Here is a 17,308-nt window from a genome sequence, read left to right on the forward strand (position 1 = left end):
TATTTAGTTAGCTCTGACAGCTATAGACAAAGTGAATGCACGCATGCAGATTGTCATGAGATTATCATTATAGTTGTCCAACACATCACTGTCTTGGCTGCATAACTAATAACAGTCAAATGGAACCAGGGGAACAGTAAATGCTAGTCACAGTGGCAGTCACTCATTGACCTGTGACATCATATATCCTCAGTTCCTAGCCCTGGACACCTTTGGTGTGTTGTTTACTATCACCATCAAAAAATACTGTTAAAAGAATGTCACAAGTCTTCTCTTCATCATTGTTGATTAGTATCTCAGTTGAAAAAAGGCGCCTTTGAACGTGCAAGCATCCTGACAACTGTCCTCTTCCTGGCAAAGTCAGTCATCCCACACATCCTCTTCCCAGTGAAAACAAGTGCTTCATCTACAAGTACTTTAAATCCTAAGACATCGCCACACTTCCATTTGGTTAAAGATGTTTTTGGGATAAAGAAATGCTTTGTCTGAAAAAAAAAATACAATTACATAGCCAAAATGAGATTGGTTAAACAGTATTAGGCTATAATGAGCAATGTGTCTTACATGTATGTGTGATTAATTCCTGCAGCCTGACTTACATGTAACTCAGGATTGTGTCATTTGTACATTATTTTTCACTCAAGCAAATTATAAGTTATTGCATTTGACATGTTATCCAAAAGTATATAATAAACCAAAACCAAATTAAGCAAGACCTTTTCAGGAACAACGGAACAGCTTTGAACAATCCTGTTGACCACTGCCGTCATCTCTGCCACTTCCTCCTCATTATAATCAACAGCACTGTCTGCCCTCCCTTCATCTTGATCCAGAAGCTGCATGTGCCTGGGCACTACTTTCTCAGAGAAGAGGCTCTCTACTATATTAAGATAGGCTTCTTTCAATTGGAGTTTCCCTAGTATCTACAAGGAAACAAATTTCAAAATTAAGCTCCCTTGCGGTATTTTATTGATGTCAGTCTAAGGTAAAGCTATTACAAATAATTTGCCAAAAGTACATGTTGTAAGATTTTTTTATTTTCTTACTGTTAATGAATAACCCTCTATGACTCAATTCTTAAATACCATGACCACATCCGTAACATATAACTGTTTCCCAGCTAACAGTTTAGGGAGTTTTGAAACCCAGGTTTCATAAATTTCATTCTATATTACTACCATTGATCTCATTCTTAATCTCCATAGCAATGTATGTCTGCTCAACAAAACTGTCTGTACAAAGATCAAGTCACAATCAAAAATATATAGTCTTGTGTTTGTAGCCCATCTTCATCTGTTGTCAGTGGTTATAGAGAGACTCAATTTTACAAGTACATTTAATTGTTCACAATGACTGCCTACTTTCTTGCACGATCACTGGCTTACATGTATTTTTATCATCAGTAGGAGTACAGACTCACAGCTGACATCATCGTGAACAGTTTCAGCGACATTTAGCATATGATTTTGCTTTCTCAATATAGCCAAATATTGCATCTAAACAGGATTAACAGATAGCTAGCCTGAAGATCAGCTTGTGAATATAATGAATTCAACTGTGAAGTGAAAAAGATTGGGTAAATTATTGTAGTTTGGCATGAAAATTTACCGCAATACAGTAGAACCCTTTTTTTGCTGTGTTCGAGTATTTGATGAAAATAAACTAAACTTGGGAATAATTCAGTATGTTTTCAGGAATTTCCCAGTGGAATAAAGGCCGTGATTCTATGGATCATTTTGGCTTAATTCAATTTAGCTTTTAACCGGTGTTTTCCTCTAGTGAAGCCTCCATTTGACAATTTTGGATTTTGTTAACAGTGAAACCTGTATTAGGCAGACCCCATATTAAGCAGACACCCTCTTTTAAGTGGACACCAGCTTTAATAAGTCCCAAAATTTTTTCCCCACATTTACAGTAATTAAAAATCAACCGGCATTCAGCAGACACCTCTTAATTAAACAGATGCAGACACCAATATTAAGACATTTTGTTGCACAAAACCTGCAGTAAGCGGACACTTAAAGGGCTCATTTCACTTCTAAAGGTTCAGCTGAGACTCCTGTACATTGTTCAGCAATATCGTTTTTAAGCTGAGTGATTCCAGATTGATGCAGTGATCAACTGGACATTGTGTTATGAGCAGTCTTAGCTATGTTACAAAACGGTTAATAATTGACTATTATTGCACAACATACTAGAACCTGTTTTGAGTGGACAGCCTGTGTTAAGCAGACACTAGTAAGGGTGTCTGCCTAGCAATCACTAGAAGGGTGTCTGCCTAATACAGGTTTCACTGTAATGAAAATAAAAAACACAGCAAGCAGATTCTTATGCATCTGTATTCTTATTGATGATAAATTTGGTCATAAATATTACATTGTCAAAGTTGTATGGATGAAGGCAAGTGGATCTGCAGACTACTTTGACAATGAACTTTATGATGCAATTTACCATTAATAAGAGGACAGATACGTAAAAAACCAGTGTCAATTTGTTAAATTTCACAACTTTTATAAGACCCACATTCATAAATATCACATATTTTTAAAAGTATGGTATGGATTCACATACTTTGCCCTGGCATGGAAACCAGAATTCAAATAACTTCCACTTCTATAATATTACTGACATTTTGATAACACAGACAATAAACTCTACTCCTTAGGTTCAACTAAATTGAAAATTGGAGTACAGATCAAACTCTGAAAAAAGAAAGGAAATTTCTCTTACTGATTCTCTAAAGTATTTTCAGAGAACCGAAAACAAAATCAAGATTGTCAGAATTTTGTTGCATTACCTGCCTATATACTTACCTTTCCAGTTGCAAACAAAACAAGAGCATAATTCATTTGGCTCCTCATATCCAGTCTTGTTTCTCCCATGATGTTACATACATCTCTTTAAAAAGGTCATCTTCTCTCATTGTTGCAAAGGAGGATCCCAGCTCTATCAGTGTCCCTACACTGAGAAATGTCCTTTCAAGGACTGGCTGTAATTCAGCTTTTAAACTAAGGCAGTGTTCCAACCTTTGTTTCCCACCAACTTTATTGATAGGAATAACTGCTATTCTTGAAAAAACCCTGGAATGCACATTTCAAAAAGAAACAATCAATTACAAGTACAAAATACTTGATGCACTACACCTGAAACTGAGAATGCAATTCTCTTGGAATGATGGTTACCTATATGCAAAACTGTGTAATTGATAAACTGGTAAATAATTATCCATGTTGCAGTTATGCAACTTTAACATACTAATAACAAAACTTGTAATTATATATACAAATTTATACCAAAAAATATCTTACCGTATTCATCTATACAGGTGATACTCTGAATCTCCACAGACAAGCAGTGGTGATTAAATTTTTTCAAAATGAAATGATTTAGAAAAAGAGGAACAAACATTCCATCCTGTGCAAAATCATAATAATAACAATCACATTCTAACTGGCTGCAGTACTACTACAGTGCAGCTCAGATATATCCGAACCAAAAAATACGCGTAATTCGCGTCAGCCCAATACGCGTATGTGCGTATACATACATATATACGCACATACGCGTATGCATATACACATAATTATACAGTATATACGCATATGCCTGATTAGTACATGTATGTATGAGCTAACCTGTTGTTTTTTTCTTTTCTTAACAGGTCATTGTTGTTTTCAATGGCTTGACAGCTTGCCCCAGAGCAAGAAAGAGTTTTCTTTATTTTGAACACATGTATACAGTATATGCACATATGCCTTCAGACGACTCATTAGCAAAATGTAAGCTGAAACTAACATTTTGCAATTGGGCACTTGACACAAAATTAACTGACTGAATATTAATTAAAAGAGAGAGTATTTTGCCGTTAAATCATAAATTTACTGTTTTGTTGTCAAATAGAACCGGGGATACACGCTTCAGCAATTTCATCTTCATGGAGCAAACACAACCGAAAGATAACATTTTTTTGACGCAAAGTGAACACGGGTCCAAGCAAGCAACTTGGAGACGTGTGCTGAAACACCCAACTTTTCCTTGAAGAAAATTAAAAATAACAAAATGTGAGCAGCGCACCATAGAAACTTCGAGTATTTTACCATTTGAATGAATGGTTTGTGTCAGATACATGTACATGTATAATGGGAGATATAATTTTTCCACAAGGTCTTCGGAATACTTCAAAGTAGCCTTCAAACAGTAAACATCTCGCAAGCGACCTGCCGACGCATGTTGAAACACAGAACTTTTCCCTGAAGAAAAAAAATAACTAGATGTGAGCAGCGCGCCATAGCAACTTTGGTAAACAATTCTTTGACTAAAGAAGGATTATTTCACAGTTTAAATGAACCAGAGATATCATTTTTTCAAAAAGGATCCTCAGAACGGTTTAGACAATAAACATTTTGCAAATGACTTGCCAACGCGTGTCGAAACACAGAACTTTTTCTTGCAGAAAAAATAACTAAACATGAGCAGCGCACCATAGAAACTTGGATAAACAATTTTTTCGTCAAGGAAAGAGTATTTTACCATTTGAATAAATGATCTGTGTCAAATATAACCAGAGATTTTATTTTTTTGACTAGGATCTTCAGAACGCTTAATTCAGACAAAGAAACATTTGCAAACAACTTGCCAACATGTGCTGAAACATAGATCTTTACTTGTAAAAACATAGAGTTCACGTGTTAAAATAGGGAGTTCAAGAGACTGCTTCAATTTTCTTCCCATTTTTGGTAGCTAAAGATCAAGCAAGTGTTAATAAACGGTAGTTTGTCAGCGAATTTGCGAAGTGATTGAAAACTCAAAATATAATAGCTTTCATTGATTGGCACGATGTTTTAACAATATGCAAATTTCGCTTTGAAGCATTTTCATTCCCAGAAATGTAATGTCCTTTGTTCGACTAACAATGCTTCACATAAAGAAACCTATGGGAATGCATAACAAAGAGACTTTTATGCACGTATATACATGTATATGTGGGCATATACACGCACATATGTGTGCGTATTGACGTACGCGTATATGCAAAATATGGTCGTATAAAATGCGTATGCGTAGTTTGCATATATCTGAGCTGCACTGTAATTTGGAGCACCTAACTAACCTAACAAGAAATCAGGCAGGCTCCTAGTGCATACAACTATATTGGAAGTAATATACTAGGCTAAATAAAAATACATATGATTAAACAAGGGTAAATAGATTATGATGAAACATTCAAAAGTTTTAGTGGCAATGTAAAAAATATAGTGCTAGCAATTGTAACTGATCTGTTGTTTCTGGTTGTTTCTAGCTATAATTAGTACACTAGTACAATTTGTTAGTTTTATAACATTGGCTAACATGTACGGTCAACGGCCTTAAACCAGCTTACACGTAAACTATCACGATGTAGCAGGATGTATCCTGCTACATCGCTGCCAGTCATTAGCAGATAGCAGACTGAAGTTTGAATTAATAGTGTTGGCAGATAAGGTTACTTCTGAACTAGGTGGGGTTAAGATTAATTTCTGTGTGATTGTTCTTGGATAAAACGTATTTTACTACACAGATGTTTTACACACGGTGTAAGCTTATATATTAAAGCTAATAGTTTGCAACAACTACATGTACGTATAAATGTACATTTAAGTAAAGTGAGTTAATTTTTTTAAATAAAGAGATGATCAGGTCATTGCTGTACCTTCTACAACTCTAAAACATGGTATGTGGTGATACTGGAATGAAGTTTCCTAGCGCATTCGCGACACAAAAACGTTTGAGGCCCACAGTAACGGCATCTTATTGCAGTTGAAGTTTTCAGGCACCAAATACAAACTGCCCCAGTTGGAAGGGAAGATTTCTCAATGGCAACATAACCAAGGCGATCTCTGATCTTAGTCCACTTTATCTCTTGCTGTATTCGGCGATTTTCATGAGTAGTAAACGCTCCTCCACTACTCTGACGGCCTAAGGACAAAGAAATAGCTTGCCTTCTTGAACCCCTTCTGTCAAGGAAAGTAGCTTTGAAAGAAACAGCCTTTCAACGCTTCAGGATTAGGGGAACAAACTACCCCATAAGTAGAAATTCGTCCGCCATGTTGGATTTAGATTGGGAAATTTTAAGCTAAACGAGGATTGGTCAGATTTCTAGTACGTCCCTTTCCATTGTCAGAAACCGCTGTCAAACGAGACTGTACTCGCAACCACTCGGTGTAGGCCTACTCCTGAGGAGGTTAGTCCGAATGTGTGCAAATATTCAATTTGGGGAAGACGCGGGAGTTTTTAAATCAAGTAAGCTACAGTTATTTCATCGTGCTTTTGACCAAAGATGTTGCTCATGTTTAGTTTACGGCCATTTGAAGGAAGTCTAGCTTTGATATCTATGTTTAACCAGGTCACTACAGTAGCTGTCGCTGCTTTACAACCCTAGCTTGAATTGAAAGGCCCAAGTTGTGCATGCTATTTCACGGTAAGATCACAAAATGTTTTTAATTGTGCAGGTTATGGTTATGAACAAGTAAAATCTGGATATGGGCTTTATGAGCAGTGCTTCATTCCACTGAAAATTATGGCCACAAGATCAACTTGTGAGCTAGGCCCTTCGGTATATACTTGAGCGAACTACAAACTATAAATTTAGTCTTAGTGAAGTATCCATCATACCTCAATGGAAAGTAGATATTTGTTTGGTCGGTTCTTGATTTTTTTCCCAAAGTTCCTTGTTCTCTTGCAGCATTTCATCGCTGTTGCTCGCATTTTGGTGGATTTGCAAAATATTCTTTCCTGCCTCGAGTGTGTTTATTGTCCATTGCTCACTGATAGTTAGATTGTTTGATATTGCATTATATTAGTGTACTTAACAGGTAGTGGATGCTGCCTGTAAGTTAGCATGTATAGAACCATATGTCGTGGAACAGAATAATTTTTTGTGGATAAGATACAGCAATAAAGAGGGGTGAGGCATTGTGTGACACCTAGTCACAAAAGAGATAGGTGAAGGTGAATGAAGAGGGTTAGCAGAAGAAAGGAAATTAAATAGCCCCCAAAAATGGAATAGCAAAATTGTGTTTTGTTGTCTTGCTCTTGTTCTGAAAAAGAATGAAAAAAATTACCAACAGGGCTCTACACTCAACCTCGTTCCCAGGGTCTCTCATCTTACCGCTCCCTGGAGTGAGTGAAGAGAGACCCTGGTTGGCCATGTTGCAAGAAGAAATGGAAATTATCAGTTGAGCGGAGTCGTTTGATTATGTTACAGCATTTTTAGAGGTCACAGGTCTGCATGGTTTCCGCTGTTAAGTGCACGTCGCTTCTCAGAGTTTGACACCTCTGTAATTTGCCATGCCGTGCTTATACTTTGTTTAGGTTCGTTTCTATTGCAAGATATGTTTTAAGGCTCTAAGTATTGGCTATCCAGGGACAAAGATTAAAATATTCCACGAAGATATTGCTTACTTGCATTCGATATTGTGACACCGCAGGTGACGCCGGGCCCGGCTATTTGATTAGAACTGTTTGCAAAGTGCGTTGCACAAATATCATATTTATCTTCGTCCAGCTTTTCTTCAGAGACTGTCGTAGCTTTACTTTGGGAAAGTTACACGTTTTCCTGGAGACATTCTTATGTTTTTTGCACCAATTTGATCGTGTGCATTCAGAGGAGAAACAACAATTACTACGGGATGAAATTGTGCTGCTCGACGCCCACAGTTGAAATATGAGTGACTTTCCATAAATCCAGTGGGTAAGACGGCCACACTGAAAATCACGACCACTAAATTGCCTGAGACAGACTTGCTTAACCTTTAGGTAAACGTTGGAGTAGATATTATTCGAAATTTCAGCCTGAAAGCTAAGTATTGATAAACGCCGTAGATAATGGCAGTCGCAGGGCAATACTTTGAATTTGACAAAGCTCAACGCAACAAATTGCTGATTACAGAGGACCCCTCCCTGATGTTCTCAATTGTCAAAGTGGGATGTGACCAGACCCAGCCAGGGTCTCTCGTCGCTCGCTCCAGAGGGCGGTAAGATTAGAGACCCTGGGAACGAGGTTGCTCTACACTAGATTTTCAACTTACTAGCTTAGTGGCTAGTGACACCTTATGTTACTAGTCAAATAAAAATAATTAACTAGCCAAGTGTTGACGTTGGCTGGGTAAAACAACAGCAGAATTACTAGTAAGACTTGAAAGCACAATGCAAGCGACTCTCTTTAATACCTATTGTTGGTAATTACTTTGTGTGTAAACCAGCTCCAATCGATTCATGGGAGATTCTTGCCAGTGACAGGAGTGCGTGGAAAACAAATTGCACCAAAGCCCTACGAGAGGGAGAAAAGCTTCTGCACATCACAGCGGATACCAGGAGAGAACGTCAGAAGGCCAGGGCCCTTGCTCCATCCACTGATTCCACTTATGTCTGTGGTTCTTGTCATTGCATCCGCCGATCACGAATCGGACTCCAAAGCCATCTCAGAAAATGTTTAAGGAAATGTACAATTACTAACACACGCTAAAATTATGGACTAGATTGTCCAATAATGCCAATACTACTACTAAACCAGTTCCAATAAAAGACTTTCAGAACTCTGTTTTTCTTTGAGACTTCCTTGTAAAAAATATCGATATCCCAAGACGTCATTGTAAAAACTGTTAAGGCCTCCTCACTCTCTTCACAGACAGGAGCTGTAGAATTCAAACTGTTTCAAAAGCAGCATTAGTGGAATTTGACTAATAATAAATGTCAAAGAAAATAAATCTTTCTCACGTAATTATTTCTGCAGTAGTAAGTTTTGTCAGTATGGACACAATGACAAATCACTTATGTTGTTATGCTAAAGAAAATGTTATCCCTTTGCAGTTCTGTATGATTTTGTGCATGATTTTCTCAGTTCAAGATGCTCAAGTGTATCTCTTGCAGGAACTACAGTGCAAGGATTTTCTGGCTGTGATGAAGGAAAATCATCCATGCATTGAGGAAAAGTACCAGGTGATGAAATGACACGTCTTGATGAAGAGGTAGCTAACAGCAATTGCGTGAACTGAGGAGGATTCAGGTTGTCTGCCCAAAGGTGTCACAGCAACAAAGATGCTACACATGCACCCCTGCCCACACACGCCAACCTTTGTCTCCAACCATGCACTCCAGTGTTGCACCATCACCACAGCTGCATTGCCTCCACGTTTGCTGCTGTAACACCTTTGTGCAAAAGCATGGTGAATCCTCTCCACCTCATGTCACTGGTGTAAGCTACTTCTTTGTCGAGATGTGCCAGTTCATTGCTTGAGACTAACCCAAAGCAGCTAGTGGAAATCAGAAACCTACTAGCCACAGGGCTCGACATTAATGGTAGACACCTCGCCACAGACTAGGAGACATTTTGTTTTGACCAGTAGGTTTCTGATTTCCACTAGCCACTTTGGCTAGTAAACAAAATGAAATTGGCCAAACTAGTTGCTGTCTTCCTCAATGAAGACAAACACTAACACTTTTCTCGGAAACAAGGTAAGAATTTCATTGTGGTGTTATCATGTTTACTTTTCGTTGTTTGGTACTTGAAAGGGTATAAAAACTGAGCATGTTATTATGTTGAAAGAAATATTTGACAAACAAGACAGCATTTTCTGAAAGCATACATCAATGTTCTTTTCTTGTTACAAATTAGTAGCACAAAACATGAGCACCCTGATAAAATCATGTACAAAATCGTGCAGAACTGTAAAGGGATAACATTTCATTTAGCGTAACAACATACAGGTGATTTGTTGTTGTTTCCATACTGACAGAACTTACCACTGCAGAAATAATTACGTGAGAAAGATTTATTTCCTTTGACCTTTATTAGCAGTCAAATTTTGCTAATGCTGCCTTTGAAACAGTTTGAATTCTACAGCTCCTGTCTGTGAAGAGACTGAAGAAGTCTCGACAGTTTTTACAATGACGTCTTGGGGTCTGGATATTTTTACAAGGAGGTATCAAAGAGTCCTTAAAGTCTTTTCAGGAAAATCACTGGATTTTTCTTTGTGATCTGTTGGCTTGAGAGATTTGATGTGAGGAAAACATGAGGCCATTGAACAAAATTGAAACCAGTGCAATTCGGTCATAAATTGGTTCGCCCTTGTGTTTAACATTACCAGTCAAGCGTGACACAAGGTGTGCCAACTGTATGTCAACTGGTCAAGAGGTTTCAGATGCAAAATTGCATTGTGTATTTTTTCCTTTAAAATTAATTCCATAATGTATTAAAGAGAGTCGCTTGCATTGTGTTTTCAAGTCTTGCTAGTGATTCTGCTGTTATTGCACCCAGTCAACATCAACACTTGGCTAGCAATTTTCTTTTGTTTAGTGACATATAAGTTGTCACTAGCCACCAGGCCAGTAAGTTGAAAAAATAGCGCCCAGCTCTGTAGCCAAAACTTAATTCCTACTCTAGCCTGTGGCAAGTTGGCTACCATTAGTGTCGAGCCCTGACCAAATTAACAGGATAAAGCAAAACAAACGTCTAACCATAGGAAGAGAATACATTGTAGCAGCTCCTACACTTTGGAACACTCTTCCGTCTGACATCAAGAACAGCTCCTCAGTGTCCCTTTTTAAACATAAACTAAAAACGTTCCTTTTTAAGAAAGCATTTTTATAACTTTTTAGCGACATTTTTTTATTTTTACTTTATTTGTCTTAAGTGTTTTTAATATTTCTAACTGTAAAGCGCTTTTGAACTTTTAGGATATTGGCGCTATATAAATATTTTATTATTATTATTATTATTATTATTATTATTAAGAGTTCACTGGTTACTCTACTGAGAATGAGCCAGGCAGCAAAAAGAGAAACAATTGTAGTCTATATACATTGCTTACTGGTAAGCCCTAAGTTCGCTCACTGCTTCTAATAATCAACTACATGTATCAAGGCAGGCTAAATTTGGCTACTTGAATATCAAATTTAATATATGGCATGTCACTGAGATGTTTTGTCAGAATTCTTCTCAAGTTAAAGGTGTTATCGCAAGTGTGCACTGTCAGCAATTACTTTTTGGCAATGTTGGGAAGGGGTGGTGGGCCGGCCGGGGGTTGTAGGTTGGGGTGGTGAGTTGATGACCTAATGGTTAGTTAGTTGGACTTTGGATCAATACGTCCAACATGGAGCCCAAGCTGGGGTTGCTGTGTCATGTTCTCAGGCACGACACCTTACCCTTGCAATGCCTTTCTCCACCCAAGAGTGTAATGGTACTGGCCAATTTGTTAGGGCAACCTGACAATTGCTGGGGGTCACCTGCAATGGACTAGCATCCCATCCAAGGGGAGAAGCAACACTCCTAGACACTTCATGTTACAGAAACTGGAGGGGAGCACTCGTGCTGATGATCCATCTGGCTTCTCTGTTCCCTTGGGAATGGAACAGACTTTCGTGCCCTGTAGCCAGGGAAGACATCACTGGAATGTACCCATTCTTAGCCACAAAGACTGGCAGGGGGATTTGGTGTCCTGTTTGAAACAAACCTTTCACCATTTAAGTCCAACACCCTTTACTGGATATACCATGAAACGTTTAAGTGAGGGAGGGAAAGGGCATTTGTTAACATGCACTTTTAGCAAGCAGTTATGCAACAGACGACTGGAAATGTGAAATGGCAGATTGGGACCAGGGCAGTTGTGGATTGTGTAATGGGGTGGGAAATCAGGGAATGGTACCCCTTGAGTCTGGTGGTACAGACAGGTTGATTCAGGAGTCCACAGTGAAGGAGAATTCCTCAGTAGTGATTTGGTTAGCACATGTTATTGTGGTCACCAAGGTTAGAATTCAGACCTCTGAATGAGTCTTTTTGTTATAGGAAAAAGATAGGTTATAAAACAACAGTTATTCGTGCTTGATATTCAGATGACACACCTTATTTGGATGATGTGCAGCTTCTGATTGGCTGTTGAAAATTGGGAAAATGATGTATTGCATGCTTGGTTGGGATGATGTCACATGTTTTATACTATAACAGAGCAGCAGATGGGGTGGAAAGAAAGTCATGGTTGGTGATCCTTTTATCATTTCAGAGACGTCTCCATCCTTTTGGCATTTAGCTCAAGATGTTTGAGTGTGTTCTTGCAGGAACTACAGTGCAGGGATTTTCTAGTTGTGATGAAGCATTATCTTCCATGTATTTAGGAGAAGTCTCAAGCAATGAAGTGACACACCTCGACAAAGAAGTAGCTTACATCAGTCACATGAGGTGGGGAGGATTCACCATGCTTTTGCACAAAGGTGTTACAGCAGCAAAGGTGGAGGCAATGCAGATGTGGTGATGGCGCGGCACTGGAGCGCATGGTTGGAGGCAAAGTTTGGCGCGCGTGGGCAGGGGTGCATGTGCGGCATCTTTGTTGCTGTGACACCTTTGGGCAGATAACCTGAATCCTCCTCAGTTCATGCGATTGCTGTTAGCCACCTCTTCATCAAGATGTGTCATTTCATCACCTGGTACTTTTTCTGAATGCATGGATGATTTTGCTTCATCACAGCCAGAAAATCCTTGCACTGTAGTTCCTGCAAGATATACACTTGAGCATCTTGAACTGAATGCCTGAAGGACAGAAATGTCACTGGCATGAAGGAAAGATCCGCCACCATGTCTCACTCTCCACCCCACCTACTGCCATTATGGCTTGGAACATGTAACATTATTTCTACTGGGCATGGAATGCATTATTCTCCCAATTTTCAACAAATATCAAAAGCTGAGTTTCATCCCTATCAGATGTGGCATTTAAATATCAAAAGGAATAACTGTTGTTACAAAGGCTGCCTGTCTTTTTTCTATAATAAGAAATGGTTCCTTCAGAAATCTGAATAGTGGCCTTGGTTACCACAACACCACATGCCAACCACATCACCACTGGGGGATCATCCTTCATTGTGGGTTCTTGAATCAACTTGCCTGTACAGCCGCACTCGAGGAGCATCACTCTCCGATGTCCTCTCCTCATTCCATGATCCACCATTACCCTGGTCCCAAGCTGTCATTTTACATTTCCAGCTGTCTGCAGTGTAGCTGTCTGTTTGAAATGCATATTAACCAATGTCCTTTTCCCTCCCTCACTTGAACGTTTTGTTGGTACATCCAGTCAAGGGGGTTAAACTTTTATGGGAAAAGGTTTGCTTTAAACAGGAAATCAAATCCCTCATCTGGTCTTTGCGGCTCGGAATGAGAACACTCTAGTGATTATTTCACCGGCTGCAGGGCAGGGAACTCTGTTCCACCCCTTCGGGATATGGATGAGCCAGATGGCTCATCAGTGCTGGTGCTTACCTTTGGTCTCTGCAACATGAAATGCCCAGGGGTATTGCCACTCTCTTTCTGGATGGGATTCTAGTCTATCACAGGTTACCCCTTGTTTTTGTCAGGTTGCTCCTACAATCGGTCAGTACCATTTTCACTCCTTGGAGGGGAGAGGTACTGGGAGAGTCAAGTGTCTTGCTCGAGAACATGACACAGCAACTCTGGCTTGGGCTCCATTTTGGACCTATTGATCCAGAGTCCAACTGATTTACCATTAGGCCATCAGCTCCTACCCCCGCACAACCTCCCACTACCCCTTCCCAACATTGGCAAAAAAGTTATTGTCAACAGTGCACACTTGTGATGTCAACTTTAAATCATGAACAATTCTGATTCAACATCTCAAAGGCAGACCATACATCAATTTGGATATTCGAGCAGCCAAATTTAAGCTGGCTAGATACATGTACATGTAGTTGACTGATGCTAGCAGCTGGCAATGAATTGACTTAGGACTTACTGGTAGGTAACGCTTAAGTATAGTCCTTTCCCACCTTTTCCAGTTAATTTGTCTGGTACAGTTTATACCTTATAATGGGACTTTGGCTTGGGAAGCATTAATGGATATGGAAAAGACAAAATTTATAAGTTGGCCAGACTGCCACAGGCTATTTTAAGGGAACGTCCATAGATAATAAAGAGTCTCCAAGCAGCTTTGCTGGTCAAACCTAAAATGTTACATTATAAATAACTTTTAAGCAAACTTCCCTTCATTGGGTGGATTTAAGTTTGGGATAGCAATGAGAAACAGAAAACCTCTAAATTAGTAAAACTTGAAGTTGTGCATCCAGATTGGGATGTATTGGTATGGTGGATACTTCGCTCATAATTAATTTTAAGTCTGTTCTTGATCAGATTGATCATCTAAAATGGTGATAAGAGTGAGGAGTTTAATATGAAATCGAAGGTCTGTAGTGACTGGATCTTAAAGAGCTCATGTAACTCGCATGACTTGTAATTTAATACCAAGCAGAATTTTGCAAGACTCAAAAGCAAGATGTCGAAGTCAACATATTTTGTCAGTGTCTAATCTTCCAACACATGCGAAAGAAAATGGCCAGCCTTTCAACCTGTTTAGGTCCAGCTTTGAAATGAAAAAAGTGAGGAAAGAAGTCAGGATGGATAACCCCACCTTCCCCTTCCTCTGCTCTAATTTTATTGCAGAATATATTTGTGATTGTGACAAATGTTAATGTACTTTGCATTTTTAGTATAGAACATGAAACTTAATATGAAATATTCTTGGAGGTATTTTAAAACAGGCATGATTCATGACAACTATATGGGAAACTACTTGAGAAATTCAACTGCATAGGATGGGATCAGTGATGATGTTATTAGAAAACTGCAAGTGGCGATGGAGCTTGTGGAGTTTCAGGACAGCACAACAGCGTCAAGTTGATGCAAAATGAATCACCAGCCCTGCGTGTTGTTGGAATGCAGAGTGTGAATACTTGGTTTGGTTTAAGTTGCTTGAGGTAGATTACAGTACATTCAAAGTGCATTGTATGATGAAGTTAATGTTGTCAGTCTTGTTCATTTGCTTATTCTTTGGTAAGAAGGTTTAAGGGGTTTATTTCAACACCTGCAGTGCACCAGGTGCTAAAATTTTCCCCTTTACTTGATCATGCAACAAATAGCTAACTGTTGCTTTAAAAAGGCAGAAACAGCTGTTTACAAGTGTCTTTGTAAGGATTAGATGATAAAAATTCCCCATAATCTTTTTTTTTTATTTTAATTTTTATAGAGAGACGATAGAGTATTGATTTGAAAATAATATACTCTATCATCCAGTTTAACATTTCACGCTCTGAGCAATCAGGGATGGTTAGACCAAATAGTCTAAAGCTGTGAAAAGTCCTCTGCAAGGCAGGGATCACACAGAGTGCGCAGATGTACATGTACACATAACCACACATTGTATGCTTGAATGCATGAATGTAAGGCCTCAATATAAGAAATGGTATGTTTCAACTAAGTGGAAAAACAGCAATCTTACATCATGCCTTTTCGTCTCAAAAGAAATTTTGAGACAAAAAGAATTTGAAAATTACTCTGCAAGAACAAAATTCTACTGAAGATTAGTCATGGTAGATGAGCAGACCTCCAGCTCCCCTCTTATGCAAATCCTATGGTCTCAACAACTTTTCATTAAAGAAGATTATAAAGCATCACATGTTTAACCCAAAGGATCTATAACAAAGGGCAGAATTATATCTATGGCTTCCTGGGTTTTATTTGTGTTAGTGTCACTCACCTCTTGAATATGTCAAGCTTCAATCTGGTGTCAGAAGGGATGAGAGGCAGCAAATTTGTGTATTAGTAGCAGAGTGTGATCAAGGAATTTTTGCCTTCAAAAGCACCAGAACTGTGAATTTGAAGTTATGAATATTGCTATCTTAACTGATGCAGATGAGGAACACCCTGAAAAGATTCTGTATTCCTCAGTTAAGCAACCATTTTATGCCACAGAAACATGTTATTTTAAGGGGTCAAGTTTCAGAACAACTCGCATTAATATCGATCGAATTGATGTTAATCCTAATGATTATTATAATCCAGCAATGGATTATTATAATCCAGTAATAGATTATTATAATCCTTTACTGAGGTTCGAGCCATGCCTTAATTAATCAGGATTAATATTAATCTTATGTAAGATTAATATTAATCTGATAAATATCAATCCTATATAGGATTCCTATTAATCCTTTGTGGCATTAATATTATTCCTACCTAGGATTAATCTTTGACCAAAGCTTCTGAAGATTGACATCATTTAACAATCTAAGGCATCCTTATCACTATCTCTTGGCAATTTGTTAAATAATGGTATCAATCGCTTTACATAACTATATAAGCTGTGGAAATATTTCGTTCATATGACACAGACTTGGCAGCACAAATTTGTACAAGTCTGTCAATAAAGAAAATATTCTATTCCAACCACAATGGATATGCTTCTTGTGCTAGTAGTTTGTGAAGAAAACTCTTTTATGTTGTTACACTCAGTCAACTTTTGCAATCTTTATTAATGGTTATGATATTTTAGTAGCAGAAGTTGGCAGTTGTGTCAGCTCTGCTGGTAATACAGTACAGTTGCAACTGACTTTTTTGCAGGGCCATGAAAATTCTTAATGTAGAATAGAATAAAGATCTTGAGTAACTTAAAAAATAACAAAGTGAAATGGATGTCAGTACGCACGTCATCAAAGGAAATCTGTGAATCCCTTCCAGTTATTGCTGAAAGACTTAGCCTTTCTGAGTTGGATCCATAGAGATTGCCATTTCCTTGGCAGCATTTCATAAAATGGACCGTCTACGTATATACTGGACTTAGAGTAGGAGTTTGTGATGAAGGACAGGGTTTCAGGATTGATGTCATAGAAGGGGCTATTGTTGCTGGTTGGTTAGCTGGTGAGGTCCACGAGCGTGCCTGACTTACTGAAGAGCTACCGCCAATCTCAGCTGTATGGAAGAACCCTAGCATTATGTTGGCAAGTGACCTTGCTGATAATATATCCTGTATGCGTTGATAATGATACTTTATACATGTCTTGTTATTCACTGTAATGAGAATGTTGCCACTTCTAACCTGGGACAATGATGCCAACTGTTCAACTGCTTCAACAGTCCATAAAATTTGTATCTACAGAAACATAGAGCTTTCTTGAAGTAAAGCTACAGCATCTCCGAAGAAAACCATTCGAGGACAAATAGTAGGATTTCTGTGATAAGGATGTACCTACTGCTTGCAAACAGTTCTTATCACAGCCTGGCCCGGCGTCATAATATATAATGCAAGTAAGTAAAATGTTCACAGAAAGCTTCGTATTTTGTCCCTTGAAAGCAAACATGTAGAGACTTCAAACAAATCTTGCAATAAAAATGAGTCTAAACAATGCATAAGTACATGACAAACGCTAAAGGCAAAAAGTACGCATTTGGGTACAATGGGAGTTGTGCAGGCCTGTCGCAACTTTTTAATTTCTG

At 38.5% G+C, this 17,308-nt stretch overlaps 1 protein-coding gene across 1 annotated transcript; it reads right to left on the reverse strand.

The window, feature by feature from the left end:
* Positions 1–460: 460 nt before the first annotated feature.
* Positions 461–6,115, reverse strand: LOC149095500 (uncharacterized). Its single transcript, XM_089281877.1, has 3 exons — positions 5,690–6,115; positions 2,814–3,080; positions 461–923 (listed from the first exon to the last, which is right to left on the reverse strand). Exons 2-3 carry the CDS (start codon positions 2,880–2,882, stop codon positions 636–638), a joined length of 357 nt encoding a protein of 118 aa, XP_089138003.1. The 5' UTR covers positions 2,883–3,080; positions 5,690–6,115; the 3' UTR covers positions 461–635.
* Positions 6,116–17,308: the final 11,193 nt, after the last annotated feature.

This window comes from Orbicella faveolata, unplaced genomic scaffold, assembly GCF_042242905.1.
Source record: "Orbicella faveolata isolate gen_17 unplaced genomic scaffold, um_ofav_v1 contig_50, whole genome shotgun sequence".
NCBI lineage: Eukaryota > Metazoa > Cnidaria > Anthozoa > Scleractinia > Merulinidae > Orbicella > Orbicella faveolata.

Coding starts and splice junctions, on each gene's coding strand:
- LOC149095500 (XM_089281877.1), bottom strand. CDS start 2,882: ATGGGAGAAACAAGACTGGATATGAGGAGCCAAATGAATTATGCTCTT. Junction 924..2,813: donor TTTTGTTTGCAACTGGAAAG/GTAAGTATATAG, acceptor GTTTCCTTGTAG/ATACTAGGGAAACTCCAATT.